The sequence below is a fragment of the Pseudopipra pipra genome, chromosome Z, assembly GCF_036250125.1.
Source record: "Pseudopipra pipra isolate bDixPip1 chromosome Z, bDixPip1.hap1, whole genome shotgun sequence".
Lineage (NCBI taxonomy): Eukaryota > Metazoa > Chordata > Aves > Passeriformes > Pipridae > Pseudopipra > Pseudopipra pipra.
The window spans coordinates 37,392,106-37,411,945 of record NC_087581.1 but is presented as its reverse complement, the minus strand read 5'-3'; the positions used below and the strand labels follow the sequence as shown (position 1 = coordinate 37,411,945).

The 19,840-nt window shown below is 38.4% G+C and overlaps 1 protein-coding gene across 3 annotated transcripts in view; it reads right to left on the bottom strand.

Annotated features, from left to right (window-relative positions):
* Positions 1-390: 390 nt before the first annotated feature.
* The window catches only part of NTRK2 (neurotrophic receptor tyrosine kinase 2), a 203,686-nt gene continuing 184,236 nt past the window's right edge, over positions 391-19,840 (bottom strand). For all 3 annotated transcript variants that reach the window (XM_064643024.1, XM_064643023.1, XM_064643025.1), the window contains 2 exons: positions 6,567-6,725; positions 391-5,715 (listed from right to left, as the gene is read on the bottom strand). In XM_064643024.1, coding sequence (XP_064499094.1) covers positions 5,530-5,715; positions 6,567-6,725 — 345 coding nt within the window. In that variant the 3' untranslated portion in view covers positions 391-5,529. The remainder of the gene's footprint in view (positions 5,716-6,566; positions 6,726-19,840) is intronic.

Below are 19,840 nucleotides of genomic sequence, written 5' to 3'. Positions count from 1 at the left end.
TTAAAAAGAACAAACTACATTTTTAACATGGCTGTGGTTTGAGGGATACTTTTAGGAAAGAGTCAGAAAATACCTGAAGGCCTGCTTCTGCTAGAAGATAAACTGGGTTTTGCTGCCAGCTGTCCAAATGAATAAGCATTCAAATAGGATCTTCAGTTGGAAAACAAGGACTAAAAAAACTGAGACTGCCATCAGACTGACTGTTCCTTTGCCCTATTACTATGGGTCTCTTCCTTCATGAATTATGAGTTCAGCGACCTTTTTTTTCTTTAGAGGGCAAACATGCCACCTTTATAAGCATACCAAAGTTTTCCTTAATCTCATCATTTTTAAAAAGAACGGAGGTAAACAAAGCCATCCAAACAACAGAAAATAGCACACAACACTTAATGAAATTTTTAGTGTTTTAAAGTAACCATTTTATCTTTCTTTTGGATGACACTGTTTATTGTAAGACATCATTTTTATTAAATACACTGTAATACAAGAGACTTTCCATGTCATGTTGAGAGAAGCTGATCACATGATTCACAAACAAAACTTTTAACACTGATATCTAGGCATCACTTTGAAATCAGCCAAGATGCAATGAAAGTTTTAAAGCAATGACTATTCGTAACAAACTGCAAAACAAGAACCACTAAATATTTCCACGGAGACATCACATTAAATAAAAAAAAGAAAAAAAAAAAGGAGAAAGATAGCTCTACACACCAGGTCACAGTTTGGTGACAATATAGAGATTTATATTTGTATGTAGATATCTTCCTCTTTACTTTAAGTGACAAAGAGAGTGATATCTAGAAATATATATACATAAAGTATAGGTGGAGAGCAGGGCAGGGACAAAAATTTCATAATTAATTGATTCTCTCTCTGTTGGTGATTCAATTAAACATCAATGTTGAATTAAATTACTTGTATATAAAATATTCTTAGCTGCTTTTCTTTAAGTTACAGAAAGATACATATAAGCTGCAAGAATTAGGCCTCTGGAAAGATTTGATTTGTTCTCTGTTTTCTCACATATTCCGAACAACGGCCTCATTACTGGCAGCTTTTACAATCCTTGCTTGAAGTATTCACTGTTTATAAAACATCAGCCGGTTATCACTCAGAACCTTGTACAAGCAAACAAAAAATCCCCACAGACCTTGTCCAGAATGCATAGACAGAAAAATAACACACTCATCATTTCCCATTTCTTCTCCTGAGTCATATGTTAAAAAGATGGCAGAATAGTCACTTGGTTACCATTGTGAATTTCACAGTGTTTTCCCTGCAACGTGTAGCTTTTTTTTTTTTTTGTCACATTTCTGATGAATGTAGCACATCTCCCCACCCCACACAAATAAAGGTGTTTAAACTAAGGCTCTAAAGGACCTTTTATTCAAAGCAGCAGTGGCTTATTCCAGCCCTCACAACACGAAAATACAACTTCCTGTGCTATCAAAACCTAGAAATCCTGACCTTGCTTCCCAGTCCCTCCCCATTCCTCTTCCTCATGTTTTATAGCAGTATTTGAAATTCAGTTACAGGCTGCAACAAACCAAACGTGGACTTGTTCTAGTATATATGCATTATAGCTTAGTCATCCAGTGATCCAATAATTTTATCGGGTTATTTAATTTCTTTTTAAAGTGTTTTGTAAAAGTCCACATCAACCATAATCTCTTATAAAGGTGGAGAGGGTGCAGTGAGAGAAAGAGAGTGAAAGAGAGAAAGGAAAATATAAAAGAAGGAAAGAAGGAGAAAAGGAAGGTCAGGAAAAGAGAAGTAAAAAAAGTAATAAAGAAATAACAAGAAAGGACAAAAAAGAAAGAAGAAGAGAAAAATAAGAAGTTACTTATTAAACTGTAGACAATATATAGATATATTGTTTTATAGGTCAAAATGAATGCAGTCCTTTTAAAGAGGGTACAGTCCATCAGGCATCATAGGGTGCTGTTGCTTTACAGTTATCTGTTCTCTATGGCCACTTCTAAGTTCCGTGGATCTACTGAGAATGAAGGACAGAGCGCGGTGAATTCTACTGTTATTGATCCTGAATGTCGGTGTTCTCCTTCTTTTACAAGTCATGCTGCAGTTTGAACAGTCCAGCTCATTCGTGGAATCATTTTGTTACTGAAGACAAGTATAAAATGCCAATGGAGCTGCACCGTTATTCTAGGAAATAAAACAAGAGTAGCACAAACCCAGAAATGAGAGTAAAACAAACTTTGTTTTCTGAGCTTGGAAGCTTGTCTGCTCATTTCACTGTGAGAAATCAACAAGTGAGATGGGAATGGAAGAAATGTTTTTATGCAATCATCTGGGGAAGAAAAGTGCTCGTTGTTGGATCTCTGGCATTCTAGCACTGCCTCTGCTGCACACCAGTTAGAAAGTTGAAGCTTACAAACATAGAAAAAGAAATATCAAAAGAAAAAAATTTGGTTGCTCAGCAGACTTTATCAATTTATTAATAGCACTCTAATCATAATTTGTAATAACATAGGTGTATGTAAATTTATACATATACACACAGCCCATACATAATGTGCATGCATGTCTGCACATATATAAATAAAATACAACAGACATAGGCATACATGTATATGCTATGTGTGTGTATATATATATGCCATATGCAAACACAGATATATTATATATATTATATATATGATCAGTTCATAACACAGTTCAGAAAGACTTTTTAAATGAGCCTGATTGTCATATTTACTGTGTACACAATTTACCTGACAGTGCAAGCATGATGAATATGCACATATACTCACCCTTCATTTATTTCTTCCTCTTCTCTGCTCATTCTGCTACATTTACCCACCTTTTCATGAACAAACGCAAACTATGTATAGCTACAGTTTATAGCTTTTTACTGTGATTATACATTTTATGTACTATCAAGAGCATTAAGGATATAGGTCAAGGTTAACCATACTGGTGGCTCTGTAGAACATTTGGTCCTTTAGGAGTTTAACATACTGCTATGTTATTGCACAATGCTTTCTAATACTATTTATTCTCTGAAATGACTCTAAAATTTATTCTCACTAGTAAATCAAAAAGAAGATGCCACTAAGTGTATTTTCAGGGTTTTGTGGTTATTTTTGGTATACATTCTTTCAGTGCTTGCAAAACACACGTGCTTGCTTTTGGGCTGGAGCCTGTTTTCCAGTAGAAGCATCATCTCAGATGCCTTTTTCTTCAGCTCAAAAGAAATTAAGAATATGCAGGTAGAAACTTAGCAGCCCTCTCCACCACCTGCATCCTCCTCCCACTGCACAGTAAGAGAGGACTCTGGTATCTTTCTTTTCCACCACTGTTATTTTGAAAATAATTTTCAAATTCCTTTAAAACATAACATTCATTTTCTCAAGAGAATGGGTTTCAGCGGATGCTCAGTCTTTATCTAGTTTTCTGTGAGAACTTCCAAGACAGTCTAGATAAAATCTTAAGGCCCATTTTGTAGGAATCTTCCTCTGGCTTTTTATGTGTTTCCAGTTCAGTAGTGTTAAGAAATAACATCTAGTTTATTAAAGAAATACTGAGTATGGCTTTATAGTTACACTGTCATGTTTATTTGTAATGCTGCCTTTTCAATGACATTGAGAAGGGTAAAACTTCATCAGTGTCCAGTGAACTGTCTTCTTCTGAAAATGTTCAGAATCTTTATAAGCTAGCTCTAAAAGCTTCTGAAGGAAAAACTTGAAGTGCCTCAATAAATAATACATGCAAGCAAATGATATATTAAATGTTCTATGGGAACACTTACAAAAATAAAATGCTTAATTTATTAAATAAAATATCCCCAACACGAAGATGAATTATTTTGATCTGGCTCATATCAATAAGAAATAATAAAAAGAGAAAATGGAAAGAAAGATCACTTTTTTGCAATAATGCCCCCTCACAGAGGGAGGCAAAAGTCTTGAGGAATAGGTAAGGTAGGTTTTCATTTGTAAGAATTTATATTAAAAATAATCCTAACTCTAAATTTCAAATTGTCAACTTCTAGTTTGAAAAACAACAAGTATGCCCATGCAGCTGTCATCAACACAGTGGCCATGCAAATGTTGTACATATACAATGCCAACCCAAACAAAAATAAATTATTTAAGAAAGTGTGGATGTTGGTTATGACAGCAATAGTACCAATACAAACATGGCGCTTAGCTCAGAATATTTGCACTCTGAATAGCAAGCCATAACAACAGAGTAATTTGTTTTCTCTAGAGATCTTTATCCCCTGCTATGTCTCAAACATAACCAGTGATCTCCGTGCTTTAGATTATTCATGTTATATCAGCCTATAGTATCTATAACATTGTAAAGGCATTTTAACATGGCTAATGTCCTCCATTAGCCCCTACTAATGAAATATTGTTATGAGTTTGCTATGCCTACTAGGGTGTACTACAAGATGAGTGATTGTTTCTGCACAAAGGGCATTAATTGACAAAGACCATGCACAGTTTTAATTGCATGGTTAAAAAAAAAAGAAAGGGATTAAGGAAGGAAGGAATATGCTGCTGGACAAGCATAGTATAAGATATATCTGCCCCAGCATCTATAGCTCATCCTATCTTATCAAAATCCTTAATTTCAGCATGTGATCATAAAATTAATACTGTACAGCTTCAGCCTTTACTAAAAAAGACTACCTGGAGAACATTTTTACACCAGTGGCATGACATTATCCTAGCAGTAGACAAAATAAGGGCATGTGTTTAGTTTATCGTGTTGTAACACAACTGTGTGCAGTGCAGGCAGCATCTTTTTTCATTTTACTTGATTCTGGCAATGAATGGTGCTGGCAAAGCACCTCCTTAAACAATCCTTTTAGTCCTCAGAAAGATTCTTCAGGGAAATTGCTAGATCCCCTATTGCCTTCTATCAAATCATTTCAGTGTTTTCTTGTAGGGTTGAATGCCACCTGATTCTCAAGTTCCTCCAGACAGTGTATCACACAAGAATGTCTTCTTTCCATCTGGCTTTATCTCTGCAAAGAACATTCTTCATGTTGAGAACACCAGTCTTCTTTTTCCACCCACAGGCCAAAGCAAAAAAATGAGGTGAATCCATAGAAACTCCCAGTAGCTGTACTGCAGAAATCACAAAGTTTTAGTCAAATATATTTTTCCCTTTTTTTCATCCACATCAAAGGCATGAATACAACAAGGCATTGTCAGTTGTGGTGGGCAAACTGAAGAGTCTGCTGATATAACAGATCAGGTTTTTAAGGCCTTTGTCTATGCAGAGTTACAATAACGCAGAAGCCAAATTGATTAGAAAGACAGGAGAGAAGGAAAAAAAAGATAGAAACTGAGAGAGAGAGAAGATACATCTCAGTAATGTCTAAAAAGTCAATATTGTGTCTACAGATGGAGAAGTGCACATTGCTTGCCCTTTGAAAGCTTCTCCGCAACTTTGTCATTGATACTGTCAAAGTTAAGAACACATTTTAATGGAGTTCAGCGGTAGTCGAACACATTCATTCCTGCAGCCCAGAAGAAGAAATGCTAGGAGACTTTAGCCTAAAATATCCAAGTAGACTGGAGATGCCTTGGCCAAGTTCTGAAGGAGGGAATGGATTTCTTTGATGTTGAGCCTCATGTGAGGCTCCCGTTGCCAACAGCCCAGCATCAAGTCGTACACTTCCTTTGGGCATGTGCGAGGTCGCTGCAGGACTCGGCCCTGAGTGATGCACTCAATCACCTACAAGAAAGCACAAGGAAAGGATCAGCACAGCTGTGCCAACTACATGGAGTTCATCCATGCAAGAGTTAACTTTAATCACTACAGCAGCCTCACTGGTGGTGGTCATACAGCCTGCTCTGTCAAGGGCTGCATTTCTAGGTAAGATGCATGAGTAGCACTATGCAATCTGAAAAAATAACTAAATTCAAGTGGTCAAGGAGCAATAACTTTTCTCATATTAAGTTCACCCATGTTGCCCCTTTCACACAATAGCTAGGAATTAATCCCATACTTTCTCTTTGTATCCATCTATCAGCCTCATCTCATCTCAGAAGAAGGCTAAATTTTCAACCTGCTCACACAGAGCTTCAATGCCTCTCCTTCTCTCCCTCCCTCTAAATTTATGAGTATCACCATAGCTAATCTCTGGAAAAAGATTACTTTTGACTGCCTGGATCAACAGATATCTAGATTGCTTCAATCTATTCAAGAATGGTTATGGACAATGACTCTGCAACAATATCATGTATAATATGACTGTTAAGGAGATAGCTAAGGTTCTTTTCATTGCCTCATGTCCTTTTCATGCCTTTTTTAATACCCAGATCAGATTCTATCCTATACAAAAGAAAAACCTAAATTCCAACTATTCTAGTTCTACTTGGACACTCTGCTTGGACACTACTTCCATCCACTCAAGAGACAAAAGGGTGAAAAGGAAGAAATTTGATCACATGATTCATGACAATACCTGATAATAGTATTTGCCTTTACTGAATAAATTTGTTGCTGTCCCTTCTCCAGAAAAGCAACACCACCAGTTACCATGACAGCTTTCCTAATGCAGTTTGAGAATGTATTACACACACCTCGTTATTTGAGAGCTGATACCATGGCTGTTTGCCGTAAGTAAAGATTTCCCATAATACAACTCCCAGGCTCCAGACATCACTTTCTGTGGTGAATTTCCTGTACATTATACTCTCTGGAGGCATCCAACGAATGGGCAGCATGGTGTGACCCCCAACCTGAGAAAAACAAATGAAAGAGTCAGAAATAGTTCCATCAGAGCCTCACAAGGAAGTGCCAAGACACTAAATAAGGAGAATCCATGGTTTCTTTTTTTCCCATATGGTAACATTTCCTTCAAGGACCTTTAAAGAACTGGGGATTCATGGTCCAAACTCTTCTCCCCCAGCAACAATCATTACCACAAAAGGTTTCTCAAAATCTCAAAAGACATTTGTAAAATTCAAACTAATCTTTAGTGTTTACTTGGTACATCCTACCCAAGGAACAGGAAGCTCTATATCACACTACCAACCTATTTTAAATTAGACCAGTTTTACTCTCCATTTTAAACTCAAGAAACTAAAAAAGATTAATTAAATGAAATTTACACTGCATGATTCTCCTAGAAACTCAGTGACATTGACCAAAATCCATGAAAACACAGTGGTCTCACTGCATGGCATGGTAGGACTGGATTTACATGGTTTAATATCCTAATTTTGACTGAATAAAGCAATGTTATTTTCTGTTGATAAGTTCCCCAGTTAATGCATCAAATTATTTTGTTCCTCATTAACTACGCAGTACAATACAGCTTTTTTTTTTTTTTTAATAGTCCTTTGGATATATTCCCTTGATAATAAACAATGTGTAAGACATGAACTCTGCCCAAAATCAAGTCATGTTGAATGGGACCTTCACTGAATGAAGACCTTTCTGAAGGCTTTTAGAACATTTTTAATTTTCCCAGAATGCTACATGTCCTTAAACTTAGGTTTCCTAACCTTAATGTAAATTTTAAAAAATTGCTTATTTTCAGCTCCTAAAAAATTTATTGTTCCTGGTATGTACCATTCTGACTGGGTCACATCATTAAATAAATCCACTCAAGTTCTTTTAAAATAGTGTAACTGCTGAAATATTCTGACATAGATATACAGATATGCTAATTACTTTTGCATCATGACAGCTGAGAATATTTCCAAGGAAAATTAAAAAAAAAAAAATAAAGCTTTTTCAAGGACATCTAACCTTGATTAACTTTCCTGTCTGAAAATGTATTTAGTTACGAAACCATATTTGTACTTTCAGAATTCTGTCAATTTAAAATATCATTTCTCTTTGTGGGACACTACATTTGTTGCATAAATAATGCCCTCTTTGTTCTCATGTTGAAACAACAAATGGAAGGAAAATACAATGGAAGTTCAGTCAGGGTTCCCATTATTTTTAAATCACACAGAACATGCATTTCCAGCTTTTTGTCAATAACTCAGTGTTAGCAAAGCATACTGAATGCAGCTATGGCTCTGAGAGCTCAACCCTGTCCTGTGCATCGCCACAAGTCCATGCTTACTACTGACTTCACAGAACCAGAAAGTCACGCTAAAACTTTCACAGACTTCACAGAATCACAGAATACACTGAGTTGGAAGGGACACACAAGGATCAGTGAGTCTAACCCTTAGCCTTGCACAGGACCATTCCCAAGAGTCATAGCATGTGCCTAAGATTATCATCCAAACACTTCTTGAACTCTGCCAGGCTTAGCGCTGTGACCTCTTTCCTGGGCAGCCTGTTCCAGTGCCCAACCACCCTCTGGGTGGAGAACCTTTTTCTACTGTCCAACCTAAACCTCCCCTGACACAAAGTCAGGCCATTCCCTTGGATCCTGTCCCTGGTCACCGCAGAGAAGAGATAAGTGCCTATCTCTCTTCTTCCCCTCCCAAGGAAGTTGTAACTGCAGTGAGGTCTCCCCTCAGTCTCCTCTTCTCCAGGCTGAACACACCAAGTGACCTCAGCTGCTCCTCATACGGCTTCCCCTTCACCATCTTTGTCGCCCTCCTTTGGATGCTCTCTAAGAGCTTAATATCTTTCTTCTATTGTGGTGCCCAAAACTGCACACAATATTCCAGGTGAGGCTGTACCACACTCCCTTGACTGGTTGGCAATGCTGTGCCTGATGCCCCCAGGACACGGTTGGCCCTCCTGAGTGCCAGGGCACTGCTGACTCAGATTCAACTTGTCATTGACCAGAACTCCAGTCTGTAGGTACATCCAGGGTTGCCCCATCCCAGGTGCAGAATCCAGCACTTTCCATCTGGTTGGTGATTGCCCAGTCCTCTCATTTGTTGAGGTCTCCCTGCAGGGCCTCCCTGCCTTTGAGGGAGTCAATAGCTCCTTCGAGTTTTGTGTCATCTGCAAACTTGCTTAGTGTCCCTTCCAGTCCTGCATCCAAGTCATTTATGAAGATGTGGAAGAGCACAGGACCTAAGACGGAGTCCTGTGGAACCCCAGTACTGACAGGTCACCAGTCTGATGTTACCCCATTCACTGTTATCCTCTGTGCTTGACCCATGATCCAATTGCTCACCCACCACATGATGTGTTTATCCAGCTGTGTGCTGGGCGTTTTGTCCAGAAGTATCCTGTGAGAGACAGTATTGAAAGCTTTGCTGAAATCCAAAAAATTACATCAACTGGCTTCCCTTGATCTAGGCTCTTCTCCTCCCTCCATGTGAGATGTCATATGAGTGATGGAGGAGTATTTTTTGACAGGTTGCTGAATGAAAGGCAAGGCTCCTGATTTCAGTTCCTGGCTACATTGTGGATTTGTTTCTGACTCAATTCAGGTTGCTGTACACAGGCTTCAGAGCCATTAAAAAGGGGATCCAGTTCCTATGCACTTCACAGGCAGAGAACAGATAAAAATTTTTCTGTACTTTTCTCGATTTGGCCCATTTTTGTCTGTGTTATAGTTTATCCATCTGGCAGACAGAGTGGCTGTAAAACTCCTATGCTTCAGCAGTTTTCATCAACTTTGACTGAGATGTCCCTCAATGATGTGGGGAGTCTGAACACACCAACATGCTGAGATGCAAACATTCAGTCGTCCACCTTATCATAACCTAAACTGACATGGCAACCAAACACTTTCAAACCACCACTTTTACCCCTGTCTTGTGAGGTATTTCATTAGAAAGTCAGAAAAGTCAGACCCTTAGAAACATGCAGTCACATACACCCAGATAAAGGGCAAGTGCCATTAAAAGATGGTTAGTGATGAGACCTTTTGGTCTCATCAATTATTAAAATGGCTCTTAGATCTGCTCATCATATAACCTCTGCTGTTGGTTCTGTTCATCAATTTCTTTGACTCATTCCTTTAAAAATTAATGAAAGCTATAGACAATAAAATATGTGTCTCTATTTTTTCTTATTTGTCATATCTTAAATCAAGAGATTTTGAAAAGGCATTTAAAAAAACCCCAACCACTCTTTTCCCATGGTTTCTTACTATAGATCCACTATGTATTTTTGGTACGACTCTCTGCTGAGTTTCTGATGCCATTCAGAAAAATGAACAACACATTTCTAGAGTGATGATGATAAACTGCCACCAAATAATGGCTCTGTGATGAACTGATCTGTAACATAACACACCTAGCTGTCTCTCTTTGCAGTCATAGCAAGACTGACTTGCTAGGGTTGATACCGAGAATACAGACAAGCACAAGCCACAGGGCTCTTTGGTGTTCTTCCCACATGATCTTGCCTGGACTGGTGTCCATTTCTATCCCCAAAGGCATAGGACTTTATTGGACAGAGGACTTGACCAGGACTGAGAAGTCCTGAGGTCTCTCCATCTTTATCACTGCTAGCATCAATCATTTTAGACAAAGTTACTTCCAACACCTCAGCATCTCTCTGAAGAGAGAATTTATTGCCTTTCAAAATATCAATAAAAGTATTACACAGGGTGCTCTTCTTGACAGATGGCATTGCAATGAAACGATACCTGTGCAACACTGAGCATCACCTGTGGCAGACTGTGAATCTACCTGTGGTCTAAGAGCACCTTCCATTTCAGTTCAGTTCCATCAAAAGCACATGTCAGGGTCAAAGGCACTTCTTCTAAATGCACATTTCCTTTTCTATTAAAAATCAGTGGTTACTGAGTCAACACTCAGCTAAGAAAAGCATTAAGGGCTATGCTAGTTGTGTGTTTAAAATGAAGCACGTACTTCAGAGCTTTTTGAACTGAAGCTTGGAACTTGGCACAACTGTTTGCGGGATGCCTGAAACAAACTGCCAGTCTGTTGAGAGCTTCTTTTATCTTTATCTGATGAGTTCAAGCACCCAGGGTTGTGCATAACTGCAGTGAAGAGAGGTGGGGTGCCTTTTTGCTGTTGTTGCCAGACTCTCAGCAAGGCTACAAGGGGTTTTCCAAGAAGGACCAATGAATGAAAACATGACTGCACTGACCAAAGTTTAAAGGTTCTGAGTGCTTCACAGGGATGCTTTCCACATTTTCTTTAAGAAATGCAAGTTATTACACAGCTCTCAGATATCACCAGCATTCTGCAGTATAAAGTCCCTGCTATGCACACTGTAATTGCAGTGCTGCTTGATATACATAAATTTCAAATGGTTGTGTGCTAAGCAGACTACAGTTATAGGTAAATAACACCTTTATGTTCAGTCTAGCTAAGGTTATGACAGGATTTAAAGCATTAAGTTTTTACATAATATGTTATCACTGTATCTGTGATCCATATTGTAGCTGTAAAAATGACCACTTTATGTATACAAGTTAGGGTAGATTTTCTTGATGCTTATCTGAAAGCAGCTGCATTATTACCATAATACCATATAATGCCATAGTTCATTTTTATTTAGAATTGTACTGCTACAGAAGTACAGACTTAAGTACTTATTTCCAAATGTCAGCCTACGAAAGCAAGCATACCCTAGCCCAGCTATAGCCGTGTATTATCTTCACTAGCTGGTTTTACTAGCAATATTGGTCTAGAATCTAAAACATAAAGCCTGGTGAATTAGACCCTGCATTGTGTAAACAATCCACAGGGAGGAGTCTGCTATGCCTGGCCAGTGAACTATGATGTTCACCAATGAAGCTCTTCCAAGGAAAAACCACCACACTGCGCCACATATGAATGTTGCAGTTTCAACAATACAAGGTCATTCCACTTGTCACCACTTTCAGCAACCACCATTTTAATGAATTTCGGTCTTTGAAAGGTGCAAGAGAAGCTGGCCTTGAACACTGTTTTGATATATTTGCAAACATTTAGCTTCTAAGTTTGTCACAGGAGGACTACGTCTTAGTCTTGAAGCAGGGCGTATAATTTTAGAGTTTGTTAAAGTTTGTTCACTTTCTGTCCATTAAAAATAGACCTGTCTATACCTGCCATGGTCACTCCTCCAACTTCTACTGCCCAGCTACCATGGGAATCCAAGGCCTTGTTGTCTGATGATTGATAGCAAATGGAGATCCTCTCTTACAGAGAACAACCAAATGAATGTCCTGTCTGGCTTGACTGGTGCATCTCTCCAGAGCCCTGCTGTTCACAGACCTTTTGCAATTCAGGATGGTCGACTTGAAAGCAGCAAAGCAGTTCAGCATATGTTTCAATTAAAGGTAGTTTAGTGTGGTAGTTTAGTCTAGGCCTTTCTTGGTGACCAGTTTGCAAACAAGGAAGTGCCCAGATTTACCCAGTATTCCCTACGATTTTTATGTAAGCCAGGGTATAAGAAGAAAGGAGGAAAGGCCTTCGTCCCTCTTTCCTTCTGGCAGTTTTGGAGGTGTGAGTTTCCCTGCTGTTGAATCTGCCGTGTTGAGGAGTGAGGCCTAGTAAGGCCTTGCCGACCTTGGGAGACAGAGGTTGCCGGCAGTCGTTCCAGCGCAACTTTCTGTTGCCTCAAGGAGAGTAGTAAGACATTCTTTTACTAATTCTTTTAATTGCTAGATCTTGGGGTATTGATCGTGTATATTTTATTTTGGTTTTGTTCCTTTTTTTTCCCTCCCCCTTCCCTTTTCCTTCTGAAATTGTATATAACTGTAATATAAGTGTAAATATATTTATACATATATTGCTTTAGCTGCCTCTCTCTCGTTTCGGTTCTCTCGTTTTTTTTTTCCCCTCTTCTCCCATGGTTTGGTGGGGGGGGAGAGAGTCTTGTGGTGAGGTTTGGGGACTTGGCAGGGATCCAGCTTCAAACCATATCATGTGACAAGTATATACTCAATCTCTTTAACACAACTAGATAATTTTGTCAAACTGGAACGAAGCTGTACCTTTCCAATCACTTGTTCACTCCTCCCTAAAAAAAGCATCCAGTATACTTGCAAGATAATGGCATTTTAGGGTACTTTTCACTATTTATATTTTGGTCTTCTGACTTGTTTCCCCATCTCAGGATGATAAAACTGCAAAGAAATGTTCTCTGAGAAAATTATCATGTCTTATTGCTAAAACTGAAAACCTCTCCTCTCTCGCTAAACATCTGCTCTTTCCCCCTCATAAAAGCTGCCAAATGTTTCTCTCAGCACAAGAAAAAAAATCAATAATTTTTATTTTCATTTCTTTCATGCCCTGGCCTTCCAGACAAAGTCAATGCCTTCTCTTAAAATATCAGTCCTGCATGTCTACTTGCAGAAAAGCAATATGTTATTATCACAGTCATAATAAGCCATACCACTCCAACACATGAGTTTACTGAATTATAAAATAAGGTAGATTATTAGCCAATAGCTAAAAATGTGTCCTTTCTTTTTCACTTTTAACCCTGCTTTAGTTCATCGTATTTAAAAGGGGATTATGTGTAAAGTTCTTAATTAATTCTACCAGTGTTTTTTTCAGAAAAGTGAAACATTGTCTAGAACAACATTAATTACAACTGTAAATTCTCTCTTCAATTGCATAACATCAGTTCAATATTGTATGTTAATTCTGTGTCATGGAGATAAAATTCTTCTCATTAGCCTCTATGAAACCATGAGCAGTATGGAGAAGATGAAGGAAGACCAATTACTCAGACATCAACATAACACAAGAACCAGAAGATATCAAATAAAATTTGTAAATGGCAGTTCATAAATAACAAAAAGAGGCACCCTGTCGCATAATATACAGTTCCGTGTGGAACTTACTGCCATAAGGTACTGTCAACCCTCAAAGATTATCAGGGATCAAAAAGTGATTAAACAAACGGATGGAGGATAAAATGGGACAAGGACTATCAAACATGAAGATACCATCTCTGGCCCAGGAAGCTCCTGAGTTGCAGAATGCTGAAGGCTAATAGAGCACTTCAGGGAAATATTAATTTATGCTTAACCTGTTTCCATACTATTTCACAGACACTGGTTTCTCACAGTGACAGGACCCTGGACTAGAAGGGTCTTTTTGGAGAAGCTATTTCTATGTTCCTGTACAGAAGGGCCACACATTGCAACATGGAGTCCTTATTAAACCTCTCAGCAACGCTTATGGAGGGCTAGAAACAATTCTGGCAAAAGGTTGGAATAAAGGGGAGATACCACATAGAATCAAAGTAGGTGAATGACCTAATGCATCTTACAATTCGGCATCCTCCAATGATTTTAAAATGCTAAGCTGAACAGATATAGAAACAGTGCCTACTGTTATGTTTTACATAACACAGCATCAGTTTGGGCCAGTCAAATTTACAGGATAATTAATAAACTGTAGTAGTCATTGCACTACAGGCCATTTACTCTTCCAAGAAAGGAAGATGAAGTGCCCTGGAGGTAAGATCAGATGAGTGCTACAAAGAAGGTGACGTGATTCACATCTCTGATTGAAAGAAATGGCTCCTATCAGACAGAGGGACAGAAGGAAAGTTAACTAAGTAGAAATCTGCAGCACTGAAAAGTAATGGATTACAGCTCTTTGGTCTCCCTGGACAAAGTGTGTATAAATGAAAAAATAAAATATAATTTATTTTACTTCAAAATGATAAAATTTTCCAGTGTTAAATAATAAACAATAATCTAAGCTAAGAGAAAGGGAGGTACGCTGTGGTAAAATGGAAGGAAAGGCACTTTGAACAGTGTATTTCAGTGAATTCAGTGTACATCTAGATTAATTTCTGAAGATGGGATTCAGGAACTTAGTGAAAAAAGCAGGGAGATGAGATTACTATAAGCCAGAGAACATTCGGCATATTGAATCAGGTGGTCTCTCCTTTTTAAAACACTCTGTATTCTACCAATTTGCCATATCAAGTTATGCCATAGGATATAGTTACTGATCACTCCAGTGGTACAACTTGCAACTCAGAATATTGAGCTCATATGAAGTCCTGTGTTTTTGAAGTCCTTACAAAAAGTTGTCACTGTATCACTTGTACCTTACCACTGTTGCCACACCTCAGTGTTTGCTGGTTGTACCAGCAGATAGGTATTAAGTACCAGTAGACAAGCAGTTAGAATTACTTATGTCAAAATCCTCACAGGCTCCAGGTGATCATCTAATCTGTCCAAGTCAACAGCAAGTCAGTAAACAATTTTGCAGTGCAACATTAATGAATTGCACTTTCTGATTTTCAAAGTGGTTTACAATATATCAAATTCCACTTTTATATTAATCACAAGTAGTCCGGGCTACCAGTGCCAAGGAAATTTTAAGAAATAACCTTGCATTGGAAAAAACTAGCCTCTACAAGTCTGCATCACAGTTGAAATCCTAACTTCTTTTGCTTTTCAGATGGCTGTTTAAGGCGTAATGTGATGTGCTAGCTGAACAGCACAGTCAATATCAACGAGTTGCAGTCATCTGAGCATAGACTCTGAAAGCCCAATATCACACCACATAAGGTAGCTTGTGTTCACTGGGAAATATGTATTCCTAATAGTCTGAAAGCTATTTCTAAGGTACTAAAGATCACAACTTTTCCCCATACTTTACTGAAACCCACATTTTTTCAAATTTATTGTAGGTTAATGTAGCATGTCTGGCTCTATTGCTCATGTCAAATTACATCACAGGGGAAGAGGAGAGCAACAGAGCTTGGTTTGTAGCTTTTCTTCTCCCTTGTGAGTCACAAACGTGGTTTTATAATGTATACCGCATGGGAACATCACAATTTTTAGTTGAAATGTCTCAGATGTTTTAGTTCTTTGAATTTTTTAAGACAGTTTCTCCCCTTTTCCCCCCAGATGCTAATCAACAGAGCACTGACAAGGTCCTTGTGCTCATTTTCCTTCTCTTCCACAGTCTTGATGATGTTTTCTTCTTTGCACTTTCTCTGGGCCATAATTTGTTTACATAAAGTGGAAAACACAAGAGAAAAGTTTAACTAAAATAGAACAGAAGACATTCTCTGTTGTTTTCCCTCCATTAAGTCTAGGTTTTGTCTCCTTATTCGTGCCACATTATGCTATGAGTTGAAACAGGCATTTGCTCTGAAATGAGGCATCCATCAAACAACACACAATATGATCATTAAAAATACCAGTAACTGCTATTACTGGGGGGGAAAAAAAGATTTCTCATTCCTATGGTGCTTTCAAAATCCTAAATTCTTATCATATTTATATATTGAATTATTCCTCAAGCCATGCTTAAAATTTTGTTCTTGGATACGAGAGCCCAAGTGTATAAACTCTGCCTGTGGTGCCATAGCATCTTACCTTCTGCCTGCAAAATAAGGCCAGATAACCTTGACATGAAAGCATTGCCAGAAGGTGTTAGTCTAGTAAGAAAAGACCCCCAAAATTTCCCTGGGTGTATCCATTCCCTAATGACATGTGAACAGGGTAAAGTTTGGCTTTCTGACAAAGCCTGTTAAACTTTCTTATTACTAGGTGATCCTGAGGAACAGAGGAAGATGAGAGTGATCTTTGAAAGGATTTAGGTCTTCACCAGCACTGTTACATTTCAGGTAAGGGCTCTCTGAAGATTTAACATATATGAATTTCCACACCATGGATTGTGCAATGTACTCCTCACATCCTTCACCAAATGCCAGTAGTAGCATGCGAACAAAGGAGAAGAGAAGAAACTACACCTACTCTCCCTGTTTTCCCCTCACATTTTTCACTGCCCCAAGGGAGCACTCTGGAAAATCTTCCACCTTTTCCTAGGATGAAGCTAATTCCTTACTATAACCATGCAGCATTGAAGTGGTTCCTTCCTCATGCACGGTCACCCTCCTCTCTGGATAAATAAGAATCCTATTAAACATGGAGTCCTCTACTTGCTGCACTTCTATAATTAATTCAAAATAAATACATAAACATAATTTTAGTTTCACTGCTCAAATAAAAGTAGGATCTGCAGTAAAACTGAGAGCTCAAAGGTTAGAACCCATTTCTTAAACAAAAACAGGCTACAATTTTACACCAAAGTAGTTCCAACAAGTAATTTAATTTTTTGAGATGTCTATTGTTAGAACTGAGAGTCAACTGTATGATCTTCAATATAAATCTTACACACAGTATTCCCAGGCTCCAGAGTTGCCAAGACTTAAGAGATCTTGGAGACAGTCAAAATATGCCAAGTGGGAAATGCATGTCCTATGCGGTTAAGACAACATATTTCAAGTTTTTGGGGGGTTTCCTGAGATTGTCTATAGTCCCAGTTTTTTGGACAGTTCAAGAATACTTTGGGATAGGATTCCCAAATTAATCTCTGAGAAATCTGGTACTCAACCAAGTCATATTTCAGTTAGGCTGGCACTAGTATTTTGACCTATGCTTGTATAATGCCTAGATCAATGAAGTCCTAATCTACACAAGGCTCCTACACACATCTGCAGCACATGCAATGGATAATAATAACACTTTTTCTAGCCACTTGTAAAAAATTACAAATGGGTTCTCCAAAGCAGCTTCAGTGTCACTTTTTTATATCACAGTGGGTTAATAAATCCCTAATACTGTTTGTGAATCTTTGTACTTCAGAATATTTTTCATCTGCTTCAGCTGAAAACTTTTGAAATATTGTTTCATAAAGCCTGCATTTCCTTTTAAAGTCATGCTACTTTATAATACTCTGGGCACTTTTAGGATGATCCACACAGAGTATTACCACATGCACTCGATGTTCTTATTAAAATATTATGTGCTTCAGGCCTTAGTATATAATTTTCCTTGCTTTCTTGCCAGGAAATCTATATATTCTTTTCGTGTATTAGGCCACCATCTTCACCTAACCCTGCATCCTGACCTCTGCGGTTATTTCTGCTGAAAATGTCTCAATCTTGTATCCATCTGAGGCTCTCATTAGCCCTGACCTCACGCCTTGGCTACAGCCCCATTTTATTTTCCTTTTCTCTCTGCTAGATAGCAGTTCTCCTTCAAGACACTTCAGTCATTGAGCTAAGAGACTTCTGTTAATGAAAAGCAGATGCAACACTAAGTTCTCCCCTGAAAGAATCTTCTTCCTACCACAATGATTTTGAGCTTGAAAACCCACCATACTGTGCAAGACCCATTCTGTATGATTAATCCAGCCTTCCAGGACGTCCTAAATGAGTGTTTATTTTATGACATGTTAATTTCTAGCAGTGAGCTTATCACTGACTAGGTAATACTGACAAAGGAGGCTGCCTTGCTAGTATGGTAATTACATGTGAATACTGACATTGTAAATTAATGCCCTCCGAGTTGCTGAACTGTGTATTTATCTCGTTTAATTTTCTTTTCAATTCTTTTGAACAATTTACATAGTCACTGCTGTATGAGTGTCTGGGTGCTCTGTTGCTTGAACCTTGAACTAGGTAGTGAAGGAACTGGATTAATTCAAGATCATGAAGACTCCATCACAAAAGGTATGCCACTTAATTTTGACATGTTACTGTACATAAACATAAAACTATATATATATATACATTTATAGTATGATAATAAATGCACTGCAGTGTATTTGGAAAAGGTGCTTAGGTCTTACTGAGATCTCACTGTTACGGTCAATATATCATCTTTGGTGGGAAGCAAAACATGGCTCTGGTTTTCTGTGAAAACTGTTGAGCTATGGAAACAGTCAGGTGGAAGTTAGCCATTTGAAAGGCAGAAATAATGGTCCATGTATTTTCTTTGCCTGTTTTGAAGAGATAACAATGAATATCATATGTAAGCCAATACAGAATGTGCTTCTATCAGACAGGAATTAAGTATGACAATTCCTGAACAAAATGCAACCCAAATTCTTGCTCTTTAAGGTCAGACAGCTGTCCAGAGTCCATGTCCTCCTATGGCAGGAGGACACAATAACAGCAAAAGGAAGTTATTTTTTCCAAGACTGTCTTGGCTCTAGAGAAAACAGGGGAGAATGTTCCTTGTTAAATGAATCTAATATGGGTTACTCCCCCTGATGCACTTGCTCAAATAAGGGCCTCTTTATGCTCAGCAGGAGCACTTTAATGAAGAAGCATCTACTAAATGAAGCAACAACATGACACCCTCACCCTGTCGAATAGGGAAAGGAATCAAGAAGAATATCAATAGAAGAGAAAAGAAGGTGTGGGTATGGGAAAAGCACAGAGGGTGAAAAGGAGATGGGGAAAAAGCAAAATGGTCACAATCATAAACCAGGACATGCAGGAATGTATGACCACCCAGCCTGCTTTCTATTGCAAAGCATCTCCAATAGGCAAGCACACAAGCAGCCATCAGTGAGCACTATGGTCCACATAAAGCTCTTATTGCAAGTGGTCCTCTTATGGATGGGCTGAAGCTTGGGAAGACTCTTGCAGCTCTAATCCTACATGTGCCTTTCAGTTATTTCAGTAAATATCCAGTAACATTAAGAGCCTCCTGTATAAGATATCCTATAGTCAGAACACTGCCAAGTTACAAGAAGCCTCAACTCTTTTCTACTTCAGGAAAAGGAATATAATATCCAGAATGAACACTGCTGAAAAGAACACAATACTCAGAAAAACAATAACAACTATAATTTCACCTCTCCATCATGGAAGACACAAAACTACAGTGCCTTTGCTCATTTGCTTTTCGTCTGTGAGAGATGGGGAAGGAATTAAAGAGGGAATAAAGGCAGAACTTCTACCTTCTGTAAGAGAACACAGAGACAGCTTTGCACTGCCTTTTCTAGGGGATTTCACAGGTTGTGAGCAGCTGTCAAAAAGCCCTGATGAAACTGTGCTTTTCAGCTGTCACTACCAGAAACTGGGCTTTCCACTGAGTCATGGAGTCAGGGCAAGCCTCTGGGCTCTCTCTAGGTGAAACTCAGGCAAAAGTCTGGGGAAAGAACCACAGCACACAGACTGGCCCCAAATTTCTATAGGTTACGTCTGCCACCATAGGAACAAATGTAATTGTTGTTCCCTCCAAAACAGCTAA